Raw genomic sequence first — 19,840 nt, 5'->3', positions numbered from 1 at the left:
TATTCTTTCATAAAAGTTAACTGAGGTAACATTTACAGTAACCGGAAGTGGTAGCAGAGTGGCACCTCTGTGCTTCTTTACTATCTCTACTGTTAGTTACACACGCTTGGGATTTCACGTGAGTTAAGTTTAGTTTTTTTTCCATGTTTCGTGATTGTTTGACGTTTAAAATACACCAGCCCTGAGCCCCTGCTGCGTTGTAAGCTGTGAAGCAGCGAGAAAGCGTCAAATTCAGAAAGAAACGGGCAAAAAAGTGACAATTGGAAATGTAACGGTCGGTGAACTTGTTGTTTGGCTGTAGCAGCTAATTGAGCAACTCATGATCAGAGACGTCTCGTCTCGACTTCACTAAAGCCGAGGTTGTAGCTCTGCTTTTTCTTTCTAATAACAGTTGAACTCGTAATGAATTGTGTTATGTTCCTTTTTAAAGGTCTCTAACGTGTCTTTTAATCCATTTTCAGTTGTCCAGTCATTGACAATGAGCAACTCTGAGGAACCCAAGGCGACTACAGCTCCACACATAGTGAAAGAGGAGGTGGGTCTGTTTGAAACCTGTGGTGTCACCTGTAATGACATGGGGCTATAATGTACAGTAGACCTGCTAATGCTAATGCTAATGCTAATGCTAATGCTAATGTGATAAAGACTCACTGCAAAAGTGACAGTGTTTCAAACGTTCAGTCTTTATCAGTCGTGGACACACTCTCCAACAACAGAGCCGAGTCAACACCTCTCTGAATATTAAAACTACAAGCTCCAGCACACATGTTTTATTCCAGGACTTATTTTAGGTTTGATTTAGGTCGTAGAAATACATCAGCTTCTAGTGATAATTTGATTCATCTCAGCATTCCCCTATAGCCTCGATTAGACTGGTGGAGGGAACATGGAGTCAGACCTGCTGTGTTTGTCCACAATAATATAAATTCAGATCTCAGATCACCATACATACTAATTATACAAAACAACCACCTTTATCTTTTTTTTTTAAAACTTTGTTGACATACAATTGTGTCATCAGAACATTTACAAAAAATACAAAAAAATATAGTCCCTTGATAAAGACATTATAAAATAGGTGACAATTAATATATTGCTAAACACCACAAAATGAAAATAACTATGACAACAATGAACAAAGAGAGAAGACAAGAGAAATTAGTAAGCTCTTAGTAAATTTTGCCACCATTATTTTTTAAATATTTTTTTTACAATATACAATATATACTAGGGGATACAAAAGTTTGAAATAGAATATAATTGACCATAAATGTAAAACATACCATCAATTTTCACAATATTCCTCACCAAATATAACGTGTCATCTTAACTGTCAGTGAATAAAAAGGTTAAATCTCAAATTTTCAATACAAAACAGCAAAGTCTTTATTTGCCACACACAGGTCCGTTAATTGGGCTGTTTAGCTGCAAAGTGTTGTGATTACAGAGCAGCGTTTGAGACCTCTCGGATCATCTTATCTCACCGTGTCCATGCTGCTCTCTGTGTTCCAGCTCATGGCAGCAGGGAAATGGGTGAAACTGGAGAAAACAACATATGTGGACCCAGCTGGAAACACCAGGTACTGTTCTGTCCTTTACTAACACGGTTTAAAAATCAAACAGTTTCCCCCCTGTGCTGCTTTCACTCCCTGTCTTCATCCACCAGAACCTGGGAGACTGTGAAGAGGACAACAAGGCAAACCAACACAGAAGCAGATGGTGGGCACATCCCTTTTTTTCCTCTGGTTGTTCAGCTGTAATAGGGTTGTTCAGGGTGTAACACAATTTTCCTGCAGGTGTGGGGATCATCGCCCTCCTGAAACGGACGCTCCATAAAGACTGTGTAGTGATGGTAAAGCAGTTTCGTCCTCCTATGGGATGCTGCACTCTGGAGTTTCCTGCAGGTGCGAAACTCTTCGAAGCACAAATTTTGACTCCTGAATTCCATGTGATTGGCTCGGCTGGAGATTGTGCTTGTTACTGATGCCGTGTTTTTGTTTTCTGTCTCTGCTGTGCTCAGGGTTGATCGACGACGGGGAAACTGCAGAAGCTGCTGCACTGAGGGAGCTGAAGGAAGAAACCGGCTACAAAGGGGAAGTAGTAGGAGTCACTCCAGGTATCATTACCCAGAGACACACTGGGCACTTGATTGCATTAGCCGCCTGTATCTTATCTCTTGTATGTATTAGAGAGGCTCAGAGGTTCTTATCTAAGGGAACTACAAAGTGACAGTGATAGATTTTTAGAGTCTGGAAGGCGTATGAGTGTTATGTAATGTTACTGCTCTGATTGTAGTGACCTGTCTCGACCCTGGTCTGTCTAACTGCACCACCCAAATCGTCCTGGTCAACATCAACGGAGACGAAGCAGAGAATATTAACCCGACACAACAGCTCGGTGAGAAGACAGGCAGAATTCAATCATTTGCAATTTGGGGGCGTTGTTTAGGATAATGATCAAATCTCACGTGTACTGTATGTTATGTACAAAAAAACATGTTGGATAATCTTCCTATCTTGTGTTCTTCCACAGGTGATGGAGGTGAGTTATGTTTCATACTTTTTAAGAAATTTTCTTTTTCTATCATAAAGCAGATCATCACAGGAGCCTTTTATCTTCTCTTTGCAGAATTCGTTGAGGTCATTCTTTTACCTCTTGATGAATTCCAGGTGAAAATAGATGGTGAGACTTCAGCTTTTTCAGATTAAAGTCGTTATGAGAGCAAGGTGAGCCTGCAGACCGTCCCAAATGCACTAACATCTCGGCTTGTTTGTTCCTGCAGATCTGCTGAAGAAAGAGAAAATCGTGGTGGATGCTAAAGTTTACATCTTTGCCATGGGGATGGTTCAGGCCTTCTTCAAACCCAGGGAGCTCCCTGTCCTGAAGCAGTGAAGCTAAAATGTTGAGGATGACAATGAGAGGAAGAAATAGTCTTTTCTGTTACACAGGACTCCTACACAGGACCAGAACATTTGGAAATGTATTGAAACGGATGATTTCCAAATTCTAATCGAACACTGAATGAAGAATTACTCTTGCATTGTGGTTTTAGAACCCATGCAACCAATATGGCAATTAGAAGGCACAATGCAACTGTGTCTTTAGTTCATACTGAACACAAAATCTTGAAAAGCCTTGGATTTAGAAACTGAACCTATGAAGGAGCCCTGTTTACACTACATGTACTGGACCACATGTTGCTCTCAGTATGGAGGTACTACGATCCACCTCAAGGCTGGAAACATATTCTGGTGGCCAATCGTCAGTTGTTTGCACACTTAAAGCAGAATATGTTTCAGGCTTTAGTCTTGTATGCCTTAAGTGACTAACAGTCATTTCCAGGTTTTTATGAGATTAGAAGTTGTGTAATGGGACGCAATTTATTGTGATTTTATTTAGTGATTGTAAAACATTCCTTCCATGTGCTAACATAATGTTTTTCTGACTTCATGGAGGAAAAAAAATCACCTCAAAACATTGATACTGTCAAAAAGCTGTCTGTGAGTGAAGTGTGTTGCAATGTTTGTCCCATTTGTTTGCTATATTCATCAATTTGTCTTGCATAACTTCTGTGTCAAATATCAGAATTCGGTCATACAGATCAGGACAATCAGAGGAAAATCAGAAAGCACTGAACAGATAAATCACTCATCACTCTTCTGGATTTTGTTGAAAAGGATCTTGGGAGCTAAAGGAATTCACTCATTAAACAAAGTAAATGACCCAATAGTGAAATAATAACATTAAAATATTTTGGTATATTAACAGTATTAATCGGATGAGGGGGGGTTTTTTTTCTTCTGATGCCACTGTAATTGTATAACAGAGGTACTGTATTGATAAAGGCAGTAACTGATTAATAGGAAATATTCAATGCTGTGCCTCCAACTTCATGATGATGCAATTAACTGGATATTGATGCTGTACTTACTCTAGGAACTAGAAATTACTGACCAATGAATAAATGCGATACTACCTTTGCTCTTACTTCTGTCTCACACTGACTTGTCATATGTTTAAGTGCATGTGCCTGAGCTGCCGTCGATACACATAATATCGTAGTAGTATATGAGCTCATGCTTTGTAAGCATTTGTATAAGTTTGTAAGTGACAATGCTCTGTTGTGATTTGAGATTTTACCCCATGGTGAAAAGATATCGCTTCGTATTTCTGTAATAATGCTGAATCTTTTTTAAATATGCATGTTATGTGCAATACAATATGTAAAAAAAAAATCATACATTTCAGAGTACACCAAATCAGTATTACAGTTAGGATTTAAGGAGGCACAATAGAAATTAAATTTAGGATTTAAACATACTTAATATTAAAAAATAATGTGAAAGATGCAGTGTTCAACATACAGACTGCACAGAGTTCGTTACTGTGGGTGAGTGTCGTCCCTACAAGTCATATTTCCTTTATTCCCCATTCATTTTCAATAGATGGACATTTTGCAGCCTCTTAATGATCATTGGCCTTAATTAATTTACAAAGTATACACTCCTGATCAAAATCTTAAGACCAGTCAAAAAATTGCAAGAATTTGCATTTTGCACTATTGGATCTTAGGAAGGTTCTAAGTAGAGCTTCACAATGCTAAAAGAGGAAATGGGAGCAAGAGACAAAAAGGTTTGAGCAGGCAATTTATTGAAAACAGCAATTTAACTGTTCATCAGGCGATCAAAAGTTTAAGACCACAGCCTTTAAAAGCCAAAATCTGCACAAATATTTGGATTCCATGTCATTTTCTGTCAAGTATTCACACTGTCAAGACCTCCTGATGGCAAAGGCAAAGAAGCTCACTGTCTTTGAACGGGGTAGGATTGCTGAGCTGCATAAGCAAGGCCTCTCACAACGTGCCATCGCTGCTGAGGTTGGACGATTAAGATTTTGATCAGGAGTGTATTGTGCCATCGACCCTGTTGTGCCCCTGTGCTGCTCCACACTCCAGCCCAGCAGGGGGCGACCACGCCCCTTTAAATCCGTTGGCCAATGAAATTGAAAAGCCAGAGCGGGCCGGTGACGTGTTTCCTCACCAACACAAACAAAACTTCGAAAGCGCCACAAAACCAAAAATAAAGGTTAGTGTTTTGTTTTGCTTGTGTTTTTTTTTTTTATTTTATTTTATTTTTTACAAAGAATACAACACGTTAGCACTGGCGGCAAAATTAACAGCTGAGTTTTGTGGGACAGGCTGGTAGAGATGAGAAATGCTAAAGTCTAATGTTAAACAAGCTAGCAACTGCCGGGGTTCACTGACGTGTAGCCGTGACGCTAACTGTTCGATTCTGGATTTGTGTTCAAGATAATTGATAATAACACGACGCCATTACTGCTTAGTCTTGTCCCTCACTTGTCAGTCGCTTTAGACTAACGCGTCTGCCATGTGAGTACATGTAATGTATTTAATTTTCAGGGTGGCGGATGAACGACGATGGAGGTGGCTGTGAAAGGTGAGTACATATTCATAATAAAGTTAAACATATAGTTTTTTTTAAATCACTGTAGAAGGTTACGTACATTTAAACTCTGCCTGATATAACCAGCATGTGGTGAATCTGTGCCCTCAATAGTCATTTGGATGTTAACGATTACACGAACCCTGAAGTCCCTAACGTTAAAGTTGCTTCCTAAACTTTTTCTTGAGTTAAAGGATAAAACAACGTCTTTAGGGATAGGACTGGCTGGTGACTATTACATAACTGGGATGTTTGTTCAACTGACTGATAAATTGAATTGAATGAAGGGCTGACTTTGCCTACAGACAATCCCAATACAGTAGTTTGTGTTGTACTGACGTGAATGAATCTTGTATGGTTTTCAAGGGAAGGCCAAGAGGAGGCATTTAAACTCTGAGGAGTGTGGCGAGCTGGGGGAAGGGGGCATTAATGCCCTTACACAGCCCCACACCCTTAACCAGGGGCGCAGAAACCAGGACCCTAACAGGGGGCTTTACCCCACTAAACGACGGAAGAGCGGTAAGCTGCTCTAAACCTTCTGCTTCACACTTTTCTTCTTTTTTTTATTTTAAATAAATGTGATTGTCATCAGAGTAACACTGACATACAGTGGCCATATTTTGAGTATTGTAGTCATAACATTCATGTCTGACACTGAATCTTTGTCCTTTCTCTTAGCTGCCCCATTAGTGTCAAGGAGTCAGCCGAAGGAGGAGAAGGAGGAGGAAGACGCTGATGACGCCACGCTTTTAGCAACTGTCATGGCACAAGAGCCTCAGTCAAAGGATGAGGAGGACGAGGTTGACGATGCCACCCTGTTGGCTGCTGGACTGATGTCTGGCCCTGAGGCAGAGGAGGTGGATTACTTAGAAGGCATGACTGCGGAAATGTTTGGTGATGAATTTGACTATTGTGAAGACAACTTGTACAAGGAGGAAGAGTTGGTGGAGGCCCTCCCTGATGCCCACTATGGGCTCCTAGGGAGCAGCACTGCCCTGCTGCAGCCCCAGGGATGCATGGATGACCTTCCAGAGGAGGTACTGAGGGAGGTATTGTGTCTCCTCCCTGCCCAGGACCTCTACCGTAATGTCAGCCGCGTCTGTCATCGCTGGAGGAACATTGTCGAGGACAGCAAGGTTACACAAACCAGAGTTATATTAAATTACGCTATAGCAGCAGGGGTTGTTAGGACTAATAGTTTAGAAGTTAAGTAACATTATTCTAGTAAAAGTGAGGTAACAAAAGCAGGGCAAGTGTATACCTATAGCAGAAATTAGTTTTAGCAGGTTCTTATTTGAGAAATGAACTGTGTGTTTACACTGCATTATAGTTAAACCACTTTACTCTAAGTCCAACTTAAACTCAGGCAAAGTAAAGTTCACCGAGTAACTTCGTGGTTGCGTGTTTCTTTTTGCAGTTCATGCCCTTCAAAAAACAATACTACCGCTACATGATGAGAGAAAAGGATACAATGCAAGAGATCTTCTCCATCCTGAAGAACAGCAGCATCACAGATCCAGCAGCGTCACAACACAGCATTCGACACCTCGTTATGTGAGTCTGAATTTCTTTAGTAAGGGATTTAAATTTTTTTGTAATACAAAGAAGAAATTAATTACATCTTTTTAATTGTTGTATTTTAATGAAGACAGAGAAACCTTTCACTCAGAAATACCAAATTTGCATAACAATCTTCACAGCAAAAATCTGGACTGAGCTGACCACTGTAAAAAGTGACATCTGTGTAGAATTAGGTGTGAAGGTGTGATGGTGTTATTTATTACTTTCTTTGAAATTTGAAGCTTTTTTTCTGATCTTGTTTTCATTGTGATTCAGTATGGATCAGAGCTGCATTTAAATGTCTAAATATAATTATATAAAATGCCAGGCAATGGCTGGTTTAGATGTTTGAATGTTAACTGTGAAACTTATCCTGTCTCTGTGTGTGTTTTTGTCAGTTTAATGGCTCAGCACAAGGTCAGAGAACAGGTGTGGCCAGGGGACGTCCTGAAGTGTGTTAAGAAGCATCGCCTTTTTCCTCAGGCTGAGGCCTCCATCAGATTACGTGTTCCTGATATTCAGAAGCACTTTAACCTTGGCATTGAGGTATGACTCACACAAACAAAACTCAAAATTCCCTTGGTAATCACTGGGAGAAGATGCAAGTGTGTCAGGTCTTCACATCATTCGTGTCTGATCTCCAGGGTCCGAACCCATACGCAGCCATGGCCGTCATGTTGATCCTAAGTGAGAGTGTTGATGACGTGCAGGCCCTGGTGTCTCTGCTCACCAGCTGCATGTCGCACACTGCCATCACTGAGTACCTCAGCCACATGGCCATGATGCTGCTTGCTTTACAGAGGAGTAACATCCAGATCAGTGACAGGTAAGACCCACAAATGTCAGCGCACACATCGTGCACCACTTCTCGTCAGCCAACCCATGATGTTTATTCTTTTCTTCCTCCTCAGGTTGCATTACAACATCTACTATGTGCTTCACCTGATGGAGAATGGCCCCTTTCCTGTCAGCTCCTGTCAGAGCGGGTGAGGTCCATAATACTGCATAATAATTTGTTTCACTGATGTGTGTGAGGCAGAAGCGCATCCTGCAGTGTTTCTTAATTTTATCACAGTGATGGATCCACTAAAGGTTCAATTGGGTGAAAGAAGACAAGGTCTGTTTTTCATTCAGGGAATGTGTACATCTTAAATTCTGAAAAGGCTCTGAAATCAGTTCCTACAATAAAAGGCTGTAGAAGGCATCAAATAGTCTTAAATTTCATTTACAAAGGTTTTTAATATTTTCTTTCTTTATGCTATTAGCAGTAATGTCAGTCCCGTTTTTTTGTAAATCAATTCAAACACGCATGCACATCAGCTATCCTTCAAAAGCTGAACTCAGCAAATTCAGATGTTTTTCTGTCTTGTTTTTTGGTTTTCAGTGATATGAAAGGTTCAGTCTGAACCCTCAGTAAACTTAACTCAGCCAAACTGATTGTTAACTATACATGACATAACAAAAAAAAAGAAAAACCAAAAGGTTATGGGTCCACGCTGCCAAATGCTAATACCTTTTTCTATTACTAGTAGGCACATATCTATCGATCTATTAATAAAATCCAAATTTGTTCATATTCAATTTTTAGCACTATAAAACTTTAAGAAATCTCAGGTCTCTTACACTATAGAAAAATAGACACCTTTTGCTTTAGGGAAAAAAAAAAAAAACTATATCCAACTGAAGCAATGGATCTGTGTGTGTTTCTGCCAGGCAGCCTCCGATTCAGCTCACCACTGAACAGCAGCAAATCCTCAGCCACGACATCCAGGAGGACCATGTGGTGAAGATCATAGCTTTTGCAGGTACAGTGAGTTAGTGGCGTGATGGGCACTGGCACATCAGCTTATGAGCTCCACATTCTTCATCCTTTCACTCAACAAAGAACACGCTAGAATAGGATCTCACTGCACAGAGGAGCTGCAGCTGGGAGTCGGTTTATGGAGACATGACATACTAAACCAGTGAACAGCAATCTATAATGAATAGGATTATAGAAAATGTAATAAATATAATTTATAATTTTTTAGTTTTTCTCATTTTCTGGTTGAGGACATCATGCAGGAAGTCACTCAGTGTTTCTTCTGTGCAGTGGAAAGTCCAAATACAGAGCAACATTATGTTGAACAATGTATAGTTAATATGTAAAACTTAACTCTGTGCCATTATAAGTGGTATACAGACTGCTTTATAAAACCAACACAACATTTACATCTAAATATGGGAACCACAGAGTTTTTAGACAATTTTAGCTCACCACTGTAGCCCTCTATCACATGACCAATTCAATGGTACAACATTTAAAACGTCACCAGGGGGCACTCTTTCTCCTTCACTCAGTTTAACCACACAGCCCATAATTCTACATTCTTATATTTTGATATGTATTAACATGTTTCTTTGAGCGGCTCAGCTCTTTATGTTGCTCTGTTTATCTCACTTTGTTCTGGACACTCGCAAACATTGGTCAGCTGTGTTCAGTAGGGAAAGGGCTGGTTGTTTTGAAAATGTGCCTAAATTCAATTTCCAGGAAACACTACTGGTGTCAAAGTCTTAAATGTGTCATTTTGAGATTTGTAAACCACCTTTAGATGTGAAAGGTGTCGTTGTTGTAGGTGTGATGGGCCACTCTCACAGATCGTAACTTCAGTGCTGTGTGTCACAGGCACAGGAAAGACAACCACTTTGGTGAAGTATGCTGAGCAGAGGCCTGACCTCCGCTTCCTGTACGTGGCCTTCAATAAGTCGGTGGCCTTTGAGGCATCGCGGCGTTTTCCCAGGAACGTGGACTGCAAGACGGTCCACTCGCTGGCCTTCAAAGACATTGGGAGGAGGTGAGAACACAAGCGTCCCTCAGATGCTTCTAGCAGTTGTCGAATACTGCGTCTCAATCAAGTGTCAACCCGCGGTGACATAACCCGTTGGTTCATGAACTGCAGTTTTTGAAGCCTTGAGTTTGTAATTTGGCCGTCACCATCTTGATTTTTTGAAACCAGAAGAATAATTGATTGTCAGGCAGATCACCGTTTGTGGTACAGTCTGTCAATCACACAGTAGCCCCGCCCTAATGCATACCCTGCTTCATGGTCTATTTTCCTCTAAATGTGACGATAAGTTAAAGATGAACTTCATAATGTATTGACGAAGACTTGAAACTAGCGATTGAGGCCATAAACTCATTAGGAAAACATTTACTGAATCAAGTAAAAAGGAAGTGGTGGCAGAGAAAGCAGAACACAGATCATCAGCGCAGATGGCGGCTGAATTAAAATTTTAAAACTACCCAGATGGAATTCACACACTAGTTTCCTTTAAACACCATGTACTGCATGTGAGTGTACGACTGAAACATCTGATTTGAGTCAACTTCATTTGAACTTGTGGTGTTTAGATAAGGCACCTACATTCTGCTTAACTGATTTCTGATTTTGCAGAAAGCAAACAGCTTCGCACTGTTATCTGTATTCTCTATATTTCTGATTATAACCAGGCCAACTTACAAGTGCAGCATAATAATAACCGCTTTGTCTTCCTAGCCTTCATTTCTGTAGAAACTAATCTTTTAGCTGAGGTACATCTGGTGTTTCTCATCTGAAGTCCTTGTCTCTTCTGTGCCTCTGTGATGCAGGTATCATTTTCGTAAGAAGCTTACCTCTAACCTGAAGGCATTTACCATCAGCTCTATTCTGCCTAAAGGCCGAGGTGGCTTTACCAAGGCCAAGGTGGTAACCACAACTCTCAACGCCTTCATGGCATCAGCAGATGAGATCATCACCACCAGACACGTCCCCAGCACCCATGTAACTAATACCAACACTAGGAAGGATATAGACGAGGGTGAAAAACGGGTATGAACACATGAATGCATTCTGTGTGCTTTTATTTTGTAGAAATAAGCAAATATAAGCAAAGACACATTTAAACTTTATGTCTTATTGTGAAATCCTAGTTGTTTGTCCATGACGCCCAGACGATCTGGAACAAAATGAAGGATCTGAATGAGACAGACACGCACGCCTACTTCATGACCCATGACGGTATGCCAGCTGTAAACGAGTGAAATGTGTAGAAGTAATTGTGTTATATTAGAAGGAATGCTGCACAGGAGCTCACTGGACATCTACATTCCCAGGTTACCTGAAGTTATGGCAACTCCAAAACCCAAAACCCTGCCTGTCTGACCAATATGATGCCATCTTCATCGATGAGGCCCAGGACTGCACACCAGGTAATGACTCGGTAACTGTCGCACTCTCCTGTAGGTTTGTGGAAAAGCATAGTTGTGAGGGTGATTGTGTCTTCTTCCTTTGCTTCATCTCAGCCATCATGGATGTGCTGCTGACTCAGCGGTGTGGGAAAATCCTGGTTGGAGATCCTCATCAGCAGATCTACACCTTCAAAGGAGCCATCAACGCCCTGCACATCGTTGACCACACACACATCTACTATCTGACACAGGTATACACACACAAACAGAGCAGTTATAGTTGAATTTCTTATTGCAGAAATGTTGCTTGACATCACAGGACTTGACATGTCATTGATCTTTTTCTATCTACGGATAAAAAATGTTAATTGTGGCAAAAATGAGCCTTTCTCTGGTTCTGAATTGGTTCAGTTACAACATACTGTCAGATAACACACACGCGCCCGGAATCAGTGTGTGTATGATACAGTGTGTGCACTTCCTCTCCAGTGAAAACATTATCTCAAGTGTCCATTAAGGATCAAGGTTCCTGAATCCATTTAAATCCATTTAAATCATGTTAAACTCATGCTGGAGTAGTGGTTAAAATGCAGACCACATACAGAAGCTGCAACAGCTGGATTTCAGCTGGGGGCCTTCACTGTATGTCGTACTTCTCTCCCTCTCCTCATGGTTCTTGTGTGTGTCTTGAAATAAAGGCAAAAGCACATAAACAAATCTTGAAGAACATGAGATCATAATAGTCAAAGTTTGTCTTTTTCTGAAGAGTAATCCAGTTCATTGTTATCTAGACATTAGTGGTTGCAGTGTAAACAACTGGAACTGGTTGGCGCTGGTAGATGAACCTGCTTCACTGAAAGTAGTGCAGATTCAGAAATAGACTGAAAAACAGCAGGTGTGAGTTGTAGCCCACAGCTTCCTGTGAAGGTGTCGATGACTGAGGTGTAATGTTCCTTCAGCCTGGTTCCTGTGTGTGTGTGTATAGTGTCATGAAACATATATGGCAACACTCAGATGCCAGATGATGGCATTTCTGAATACTCTTTAATCTTCACCTGAAAAGAGCAAAAACAAAAAGTGACACTTGAACTGACAGCTTCAAATGACAAAAGAAATCTTGTCGCCACAGAAACAACTTCTGTCGTAAATTATTTACTTTGGAGTCTGAATAAATTTGTCAGAGTAACGTTGGAGGTTTGTCTAAATTCAACAGGAGCTTCAATATGACAGTGCTGCTACTAAGATCACAAGTAATATTACCTGATTACAATGTTAATGCATTAAACATATGGTTTTTACTGTGCCTGTATCTGTGTATTTCTGTACCTGTCTCTCCTCATTAGAAGGTGTACACTGAGTGTTAATCAGAAAAATGAACCTCTGTGTTTGTCCAGAGCTTTCGGTTCGGTGCTGAGATCGCCTTTGTGGGCGCCACCATCCTCAAAGTTTGCAAGAGAGTCCAGAAGATTCTTGTAGGAGGAAAACAGAAGGGTAAATACTGCACATGGTCTTTTAATGTTTTATCTTCTTAGAAATGTGGGGTTCTTCAAAAATGGACACAATTTTAATGCCCTGGAAAGTTAATATAATGTGAAAATATTGGATTACTGCTACACGTGTACCCTACAGGCGGTGTGTGTGACGAGACGGCAGTCAAGGTTGCAGAAGCTGTGAGGACCGGTGTGAGTCCTTGTCGGGGGAAGACAGCCATCTTGTCAAGATCCAACCTCACTGTGTTCAGCATAGCCGTCAGACTGACAGACACCAACCCGCAGTGCCGGATCCACTTCATAGGAGTGAGTGTGTATGCAAAGAAGTAGTGGCAATAATATATTACATCATATCTATTCAACTACTTGTGCCTGACTCTGATGTGATGGCAGCTTCACTCTCACTATAGCCTCAGGAATACTTCTTAATATCATATATACAGTATATCTCATATATATATATATATATATATATATATATATATATATATATATATATATATATATATATATATATATATATATATATATATATATATATATATATATATATATATATATATATATATAATAAATAAATAAATATAATTACACACACACACGGACAAAATTGTTGGTACCCTTCCGTTAAAGAAAGAAAAACCCACAATGGTCACTGAAATAACTTGAAACTGACAAAAGGAATAATACATAAAAATGTACTGAAAATTAACTCATGAAAATCAGACATTGCTTTTGAATTGTGGTGCAACAGAGTGATTTTAAAAAAACAAACTAATGAAACTGGCCTGGACTAAAATGATTACTGATGTGTGTGACACACACACACACACACACACACACACACACACACACACACACACACACACACACACACACACACACAGACAGATAGAGATATATATATATATATATATATATATATATATATATATATATATATATATATATATATATATATATATATATATATATATATGCACACAGACACACACACACACACAGGCAGACAGAAACAATTCAAGAATTTAATGGTAAATCTGATGATGATGACAAAGGCTGAAGTCTGCAGCAGGAAACAAGCAAACAAGCAACCATCTGTTAGTGATCTGGCGGAGCAGACAGGTTTTAATACTGGCTGGACAACTGAGTAACTGGTAATAGGTGTGTGAATGGGAGGGAAGGTCGGTGACTGATGGAGGGTCAGATGTCACCTGGTGGACGGCTGAGGAGTGACAGTTGATTAAAATGTTCCATAAAAATGAAAAGACCTGAGGCAGTGAGACACTGTCTGACAGGGACCAACGGACAGAAAGAGCAAGATTAACAGGATCAGGAATCACGACACTGTACAGCAAATATCAAGCTGCAGCCAGCAGCTGGTTAGCTTAGCATAGAGAAACTGCTTTGTCCAGGTGACGAACTCTGCTGGTGGTTTTTACACAGTTTAATTTCAGGCCGTTTTCTCCATCTCCAGGGATTAAGTGGAAACTACTGTCTGTTGCTTCATATTTAACAGTTAAATATCAGAGTAAGTTTCCACCAATTAAAATTTTTTATTCTAAGTAATTGGCTTTATAGGGTTTACTTAGCTTTAAAACGTTGATTGAGCCTGCCTTTAACAGCTGTTTATTCTTATTGTCCAATTACTTCCTCACTGATAAGAATTACAGAGCTGCCCTTTTCCACAGGAAGTCAAAAACATCGGCCTGGACAGGATCGAGGACATCTGGCGGCTGAAGGAGATGGCAGGGCAGAGGACCCCGGGCCCTTCAAATATCAAGGACCACCTTATTAACTTCTTTGCAAGGAAAACTCAAAATCCTTTCTGGGCCCTGAAGGCATACGCCACGCAGACTGAGGACCTGGAGCTGGCAGCCAAACTCAACATCGTTGAAAAATATGGAAGTCGAATCCCTGAACTGGTGAAGCGCCTAAACACCTGCTCTGAAAGCAACTTTCGCAAAGCAGGTTTGCACGTACACACACGCAGACACACACTCACAGGCACACTTGAACATTGTGTATCTTCAGAAAGAAGAAGACTCTTAAATAAAGGCCTGACCGAAGCTTTGGTCTCACAACAGCAAAGTGAAAATTTAAAATTTAGTAGTATAGTGTTTCTATGTGAAAAAAAAGTGTCTCGTTTGCACGTGTTAATTATTAATATAAGAAGATCATATGAAGAAGGAAGAAGTCACATGCACAAGCACAAAGAAATTAAATGAGTCTTATCTCCTGGTCTGAAACATACCAATAGATTTGATTCAATCAGCATATTTCACTGTCAAGGACACTGATATTTTCTATTGTCCTTTTGTTACTGTCAGCAAACTCTCTGAAAAAACTGAGTGTCAGTCCATCTCTTGGTCCCTCTTGACTTCCCAGTCCCAGACCCACTCGTTCCTACTGAAGATGTGAGTCATTAAAACAGTTCACTAATATATGTTTTCATTTAAGAAGGCTCAGTAATTTACTTAAACAGCTGGGAACTGTAGTTTTTAGCAAATGTTACTCAAATACAGAGTAAATGGAGTAAATGGGACTTTTGTCAGCTGTGGATTTGGTGCACTACAGAGCAGGAAGGTGGAGTAAGATCTATCAGGCTTTGGCTACAGAGACAATCTGTCGTCTGTAGTTGATGATAATTGAGTGAGACATTCACACAGAAACAGGAAAGTCTTTCCTGGATTGATGTATTTATTTTTTAAAATGTAGTTAAATTTTATGTTATTGTAGTTGTAATCTTACTACGATTCTAATCCTAATACGATTTGTAATCTCAATATGTTTCCGCTCTCACCTCCTGTTCCAGACTTTATAGTCGGAACAGTCCACAAAGCCAAAGGTCTAGAGTTCGACACTGTGATGGTCACCGATGACTTTTCCGAGCCTCCCTGTTCCAGACACAACCTACACCACCATCCCGGCTTCTCGTTTGGTCAGTGTTTGTTTCTTTTCGCTTCTACATAGATTTTACATTGTAGGTTTTTCAATATGCACAGGAGGAACTGAATCTGCTTCCAGCTACACGATGAATCAGTGAGTTAAGCTGAATTTATCTGCTGACATTAGCTTATTGCACGTAACGGTTACTGATATTGTCAGTATGTGACAAGGTTTGAGGTCATATAAAACATTGTCAACATGACACAGTTTCTCTAGCAGATGTGCTGCTCAGTTTGTGTCATGAAAAAACAATAAAAAAAAAAAAATCAAAGGAATCTGTATGAAGAGTGTTTATGTATTTATGTTTTAAAATATCAACCAGTAAACTCCTAAATCATATCAGCATCGGCCTAATAAATCTAGTATCAGTCAGGCTCATATCATTGACTCTTGGTGACACTGGAGTTCACATCGTTCTTGACCGGACAAACAAATAATGCTTGAGTAGAAAGTTTCAATCAGCTGATCAGTAGTTGATTCTCAGTCTCAGTCTAAGAATATAAATATTTAAATACTGTCAGTCTTTGAAATTCCTGTTATATTTTTCCTTCTCTGTTCAGCCAGAATCCCTGATGATGAGTGGAACCTGTTGTATGTGGCGGTGACTCGCGCCAGAACCTCACTGATCATCACTAAGAGCATCCGCCGCATCCTCACAGTGGCCAGGGTAGGACATCGAATGCTCCTGCAGTTTTATTCATGCCTGTGCATGGACATCACACGTTCACATCAGACACTGTCATATCTGATACTGTCAGAAAGCACTGATGAACAGAAGTGCACCTATTTACAGCTAATACAAAATATTAACCCCCTATCTTTGTTTTTATGGTTTTATGTATGGTTTTTAATTATATCAGTCTGATTACATAGAGGTGACCTTTCACCACCTCCTCCATCACTGCTCACGTAGCTGTCAGGGTGTCACTGTGATACAGTGATAAGATGTTGCAGCAATTCTGAAATTAGGTCACTTTGTAGGACTGCTCTATAACATCATTAGTTTTGCTAATTAGCATTTCATGGACTATGGAATTCATGCTGAAAAGAAACTTTACAAAACAGAAGAGAAGAAAATGTGTACTTGTTCTGTTTGATCCAAATTGGAGCAGCTCAGAAGAGGAAGCTGTGAGTCAAACACAGCGTTATGTTTGTTGTGTTTTTGTGATTTCTCAACCACTCTTGGTTGAGAAACAACACTTTAAACAGCACTTTAGTGAGGCTGAATTAAACTAAGAGCTTTTAGGAATGGTGAGCTGGTTGCCAATTGAATCTTAAGTTCCCCTTCAGTTGCTTCACAGCTCCACATCCTCCAACTGGCTTCCTGCAGTGACCTGCGTGTTGCTTTTTAGCCTGATTTGATTGAACACATCTGCTCACTGGAAGTCACAAATCTGCCACAGCAGCAGGAACCAAACTGAGGCAGGATTTGTGTCTACTTCACTGTTTGGACTTCTCTGTTCTTGTTTCTGTCGAATATGTCTGAACTAATGGCTGCTGCAGGGGTGGGATGGAAGTGGTTCACCGCTCCCCATTAAAGATGGACATTGTAGGATAATGAGCACATCACATTCTGTAATGGAACAAGGTTCTTTTCCTCTGGAGATGCACAGTATGAAGTCATTGAATTACATCATCACTTTTACATGTTGAGAAGAATAAAAACTTTGTTAATGTTGTACTGATGGATAGAACCTGTTTACACCAACACACAGTCCCAGCACATGTTGACATGTCACCGTAGGAAAAGCACAGTGTAAATAACAAAATGAATGATGGCTTCAGTTTTAGGTGGGTTTCTGGAACACACCTTCTTTTCCTGCTAGGGTGGTCCCACTGAAAGTGGTTAGTTACAGTGGCTGCAACTAATAACTGTTATTTCTTATTTTCTTTATAAAGTATTAGAATAACACAGCTCATGGTGAGGTTTTCAAATAGGTATTTAATTAAAGAAAAAAACCCCAAATATATTTGTATTATAGTTTACAACAGATAAATAATAAGAACAGCATCAAACCCTCACATTTGAAAAACTGGAAACAGATCAAATTTGCTTCAAAAATAAAACTATTGTTTGTCAAAATATCTGGAGGTTAATTTTCTTTTCTAAATACACTGAGGCAGATGTTTCAGCCAGAAGACTTCTTTCTCACACCCACCTTCCTTCTGTCGTGGAGAACAGAGGCCTCGGACTCTGGAGTTTGTTCTGCTTCACCCAGTGTGATCACTGCCCTCATGTGACTCCTCCTCTGAAACTGTCGAGCCACAAAATCACCAAGGATCACAAATCCTGCTCCGCGTTTTAGTTTGAACAGAGACAATGAGTTTGTACCAAATGTGTAAACTAATATTTAATGATCAGAAAAGAGGTGGGTTTGATGTTGAACTTGCTGCAAATAAAACTGGCATCAGGCTGTGTGTTCTGTGGTGAAGTGGAGGACAGTTTCTAAATTGTGCTGTAAAGCAGTGTGGATAAATCAGACTCGCAGTTACAGGCATGGTGACTGTTGTTTTTTTTTTTTAATATAAAACATACCTCCACTCAAAAAGGGAGGAAATAGTTCATTAAAGGTTCATACAGTTCAAACACACTAATAAAAAACATATTAAATGTCGTCTTTTGCAGAAGCACTTTTGTACAATAATATAAACTGTCTTTTCTCCCCGCCCTCCACTTCCTGTCTCCAGGAATACTTCCTGAAGGCGGAGATGCCCGACTCCCTGATGAAGGCGGGAGAGCCGCTTCCGTGCTCCATCACAAACTGTCCCAACTGCATCACACCAGGCTCTGCGTTCATTATGTGCAAACAGCAGATGAAATATGTAAGAAAATATACAACAACCCGATATTCTAATGTCTCTAAATACTGCTTTGTCCTTCGGTGGTGTATAATACAGCACAGAATTTAATGTTAGCCTTAATAGCCAGTTAGCATTTTCTGAAGTTCAGAGTCAAAAAAGCTCTTAAAATTTCACTATGAAAAGCACAAAGGTTGTAATATTTTCAAATATTTGCTTGCTATGATCTTTTTTAAGTCTCCCCTCATTTGTCTTTGTCCAGACCGATGGTATGTCAGATGGTGGCCCACTGTGTGAGAGGTGTGTGTGGACACGCATCGGGCCAACCGCCTTCCTCATGACCGACGACGTTCTCTCAATGGCTCAGATACGAGAACATCTCGCCCCGCCAGACCACCACGTTTTCTAACGCTGCTCATTTTCCAGAACCTACGATACAACGGTCATCTTCTGTGTCGTCCTGAGAAAAGGAGTCAACACATTGACGAGGTAAAGAAACCAGCAAAAGCAATGGTGCTCGGTCATCCGCCGCAGTCTTCTTTTTAAGAGAGAAACTCAACGGAGTGGTCGCTGCCTACTGACTGTGTCATGTGACTGTCATCTTGACCAGTTTTATGTGTATTTTCTCTGTGAGATAAGCTCCCTGACGCTCGGCAGAGGACTGAGATTTCGTTGGAGAGCTACGTGTTATTATATAACACTTTGAATGTAATACAGCACAGTGTTTTTTTTCAAACACTTATTAAAATATAAAACTGCTGAAAACCTGTTAACTTTTGCTTTTTTTGTAATCTTTACTCCATTAAGTGGATTTTAATGATAATCATAACAATCTGTGTAACTTCTTGGCAGCGTATTGTGATCATAAAATCTTTATTAAGTAAATAAAACGGTTTGAATATGATGGGAAGACAGTACAGACTGCAGCCTTGTGTGAGTTAAACAATCCTCCAATGAAATCCTGTTCCAAACAGCTGCTTATAATCAGCCTCCACTTCACTAAGCTGACAGCAGTTCCAGTTGAGACAAAATGCCAAACAAAGCTTTTCAGTACATTAGACAATCTGCTATTGACATGGATCATTACGACAGGATTGTAACTAGACAGATGCAGCCAACAACCCCTATTGAAGAGAAATTCTCTTCTACATGACCAGCTGTGAGTTTCAGTTGCAGGAGATTAGAACAGGAAATCTTTTGTCTGGACTTATGTTTTTGAGTCACTTTATCATCAAGTTGACTTAAAGAACTGGAGATGTTATTCTAGTGAAATAGAAACGGAATAAAAACATCACTCTTAAATAATGTGTTTACTTAAAAGATATATTATCTGCAGCTATGGAAGTGTAAAGTCCTTTATTAGAAAATGTGGG

General features: G+C 40.0%; 2 protein-coding genes across 4 annotated transcripts; both read left to right on the top strand.

Annotated features, from left to right (window-relative positions):
• The first annotated feature begins 31 nt into the window (after nt 1-31).
• Nucleotides 32-3,987, top strand: nudt5 (nudix (nucleoside diphosphate linked moiety X)-type motif 5). Of its 2 annotated transcripts, XM_071501867.1 has the most exons (10): nt 32-118; nt 462-535; nt 1,513-1,580; nt 1,667-1,719; nt 1,797-1,904; nt 2,021-2,116; nt 2,296-2,397; nt 2,533-2,541; nt 2,629-2,682; nt 2,783-3,987. In XM_071501867.1, the coding sequence occupies exons 2-10, from the start codon at nt 479-481 to the stop codon at nt 2,890-2,892; spliced, it is 657 nt and encodes a 218-aa protein (XP_071357968.1). In that variant the 5' UTR covers nt 32-118; nt 462-478; the 3' UTR covers nt 2,893-3,987. The 2 variants fall into 2 exon arrangements, with proteins under 2 accessions (XP_071357968.1, XP_071357967.1); XM_071501866.1 differs by lacking the exons at nt 32-118; nt 2,533-2,541; nt 2,629-2,682; nt 2,783-3,987 and adding an exon at nt 134-359 and having other exon boundaries at nt 2,296-2,468.
• A 761-nt stretch (nt 3,988-4,748) lies between these two features.
• On the top strand, nt 4,749-19,763 carry fbxo18 (F-box DNA helicase 1). Of its 2 annotated transcripts, XM_071501859.1 has the most exons (21): nt 4,980-5,084; nt 5,420-5,456; nt 5,829-5,981; nt 6,141-6,598; nt 6,880-7,016; nt 7,421-7,568; nt 7,667-7,848; nt 7,934-8,008; nt 8,736-8,827; nt 9,688-9,856; nt 10,651-10,870; nt 10,972-11,059; nt 11,155-11,250; nt 11,344-11,480; nt 12,624-12,720; nt 12,859-13,025; nt 14,411-14,690; nt 15,535-15,660; nt 16,229-16,335; nt 18,357-18,491; nt 18,730-19,763. In XM_071501859.1, the coding sequence occupies exons 2-21, from the start codon at nt 5,438-5,440 to the stop codon at nt 18,874-18,876; spliced, it is 3,033 nt and encodes a 1,010-aa protein (XP_071357960.1). In that variant the 5' UTR covers nt 4,980-5,084; nt 5,420-5,437; the 3' UTR covers nt 18,877-19,763. The 2 variants fall into 2 exon arrangements, with proteins under 2 accessions (XP_071357961.1, XP_071357960.1); XM_071501860.1 differs by lacking the exons at nt 16,229-16,335; nt 18,357-18,491; nt 18,730-19,763 and adding an exon at nt 15,050-15,136 and having other exon boundaries at nt 4,749-5,084.
• Nucleotides 19,764-19,840: the final 77 nt, after the last annotated feature.

The sequence above is a fragment of the Trachinotus anak genome, unplaced genomic scaffold (assembly GCF_046630095.1).
Source record: "Trachinotus anak isolate AG129_WGS33_773 ecotype Australia unplaced genomic scaffold, CSIRO_AGI_Tana_v1 ptg000018l, whole genome shotgun sequence".
Taxonomy (NCBI): domain Eukaryota; kingdom Metazoa; phylum Chordata; class Actinopteri; order Carangiformes; family Carangidae; genus Trachinotus; species Trachinotus anak.
The sequence above is the reverse complement of the archived record's forward strand: the minus strand, read 5'-3'. Positions and strand labels throughout refer to the sequence as shown.

Bases quoted from the DNA above. Each gene is read 5' to 3' on its own strand.
- nudt5 (XM_071501867.1), top strand. From the start codon at position 479: ATGAGCAACTCTGAGGAACCCAAGGCGACTACAGCTCCACACATAGTG. The intron at 1,581-1,666 runs GTACTGTTCTGT...TTCATCCACCAG, and splicing joins GACCCAGCTGGAAACACCAG to AACCTGGGAGACTGTGAAGA. The intron at 2,683-2,782 runs GTGAGACTTCAG...TTGTTCCTGCAG, and splicing joins ATTCCAGGTGAAAATAGATG to ATCTGCTGAAGAAAGAGAAA.
- fbxo18 (XM_071501859.1), top strand. The intron at 15,661-16,228 runs GTCAGTGTTTGT...TTCTCTGTTCAG, and splicing joins CCATCCCGGCTTCTCGTTTG to CCAGAATCCCTGATGATGAG. The intron at 18,492-18,729 runs GTAAGAAAATAT...GTCTTTGTCCAG, and splicing joins GCAAACAGCAGATGAAATAT to ACCGATGGTATGTCAGATGG.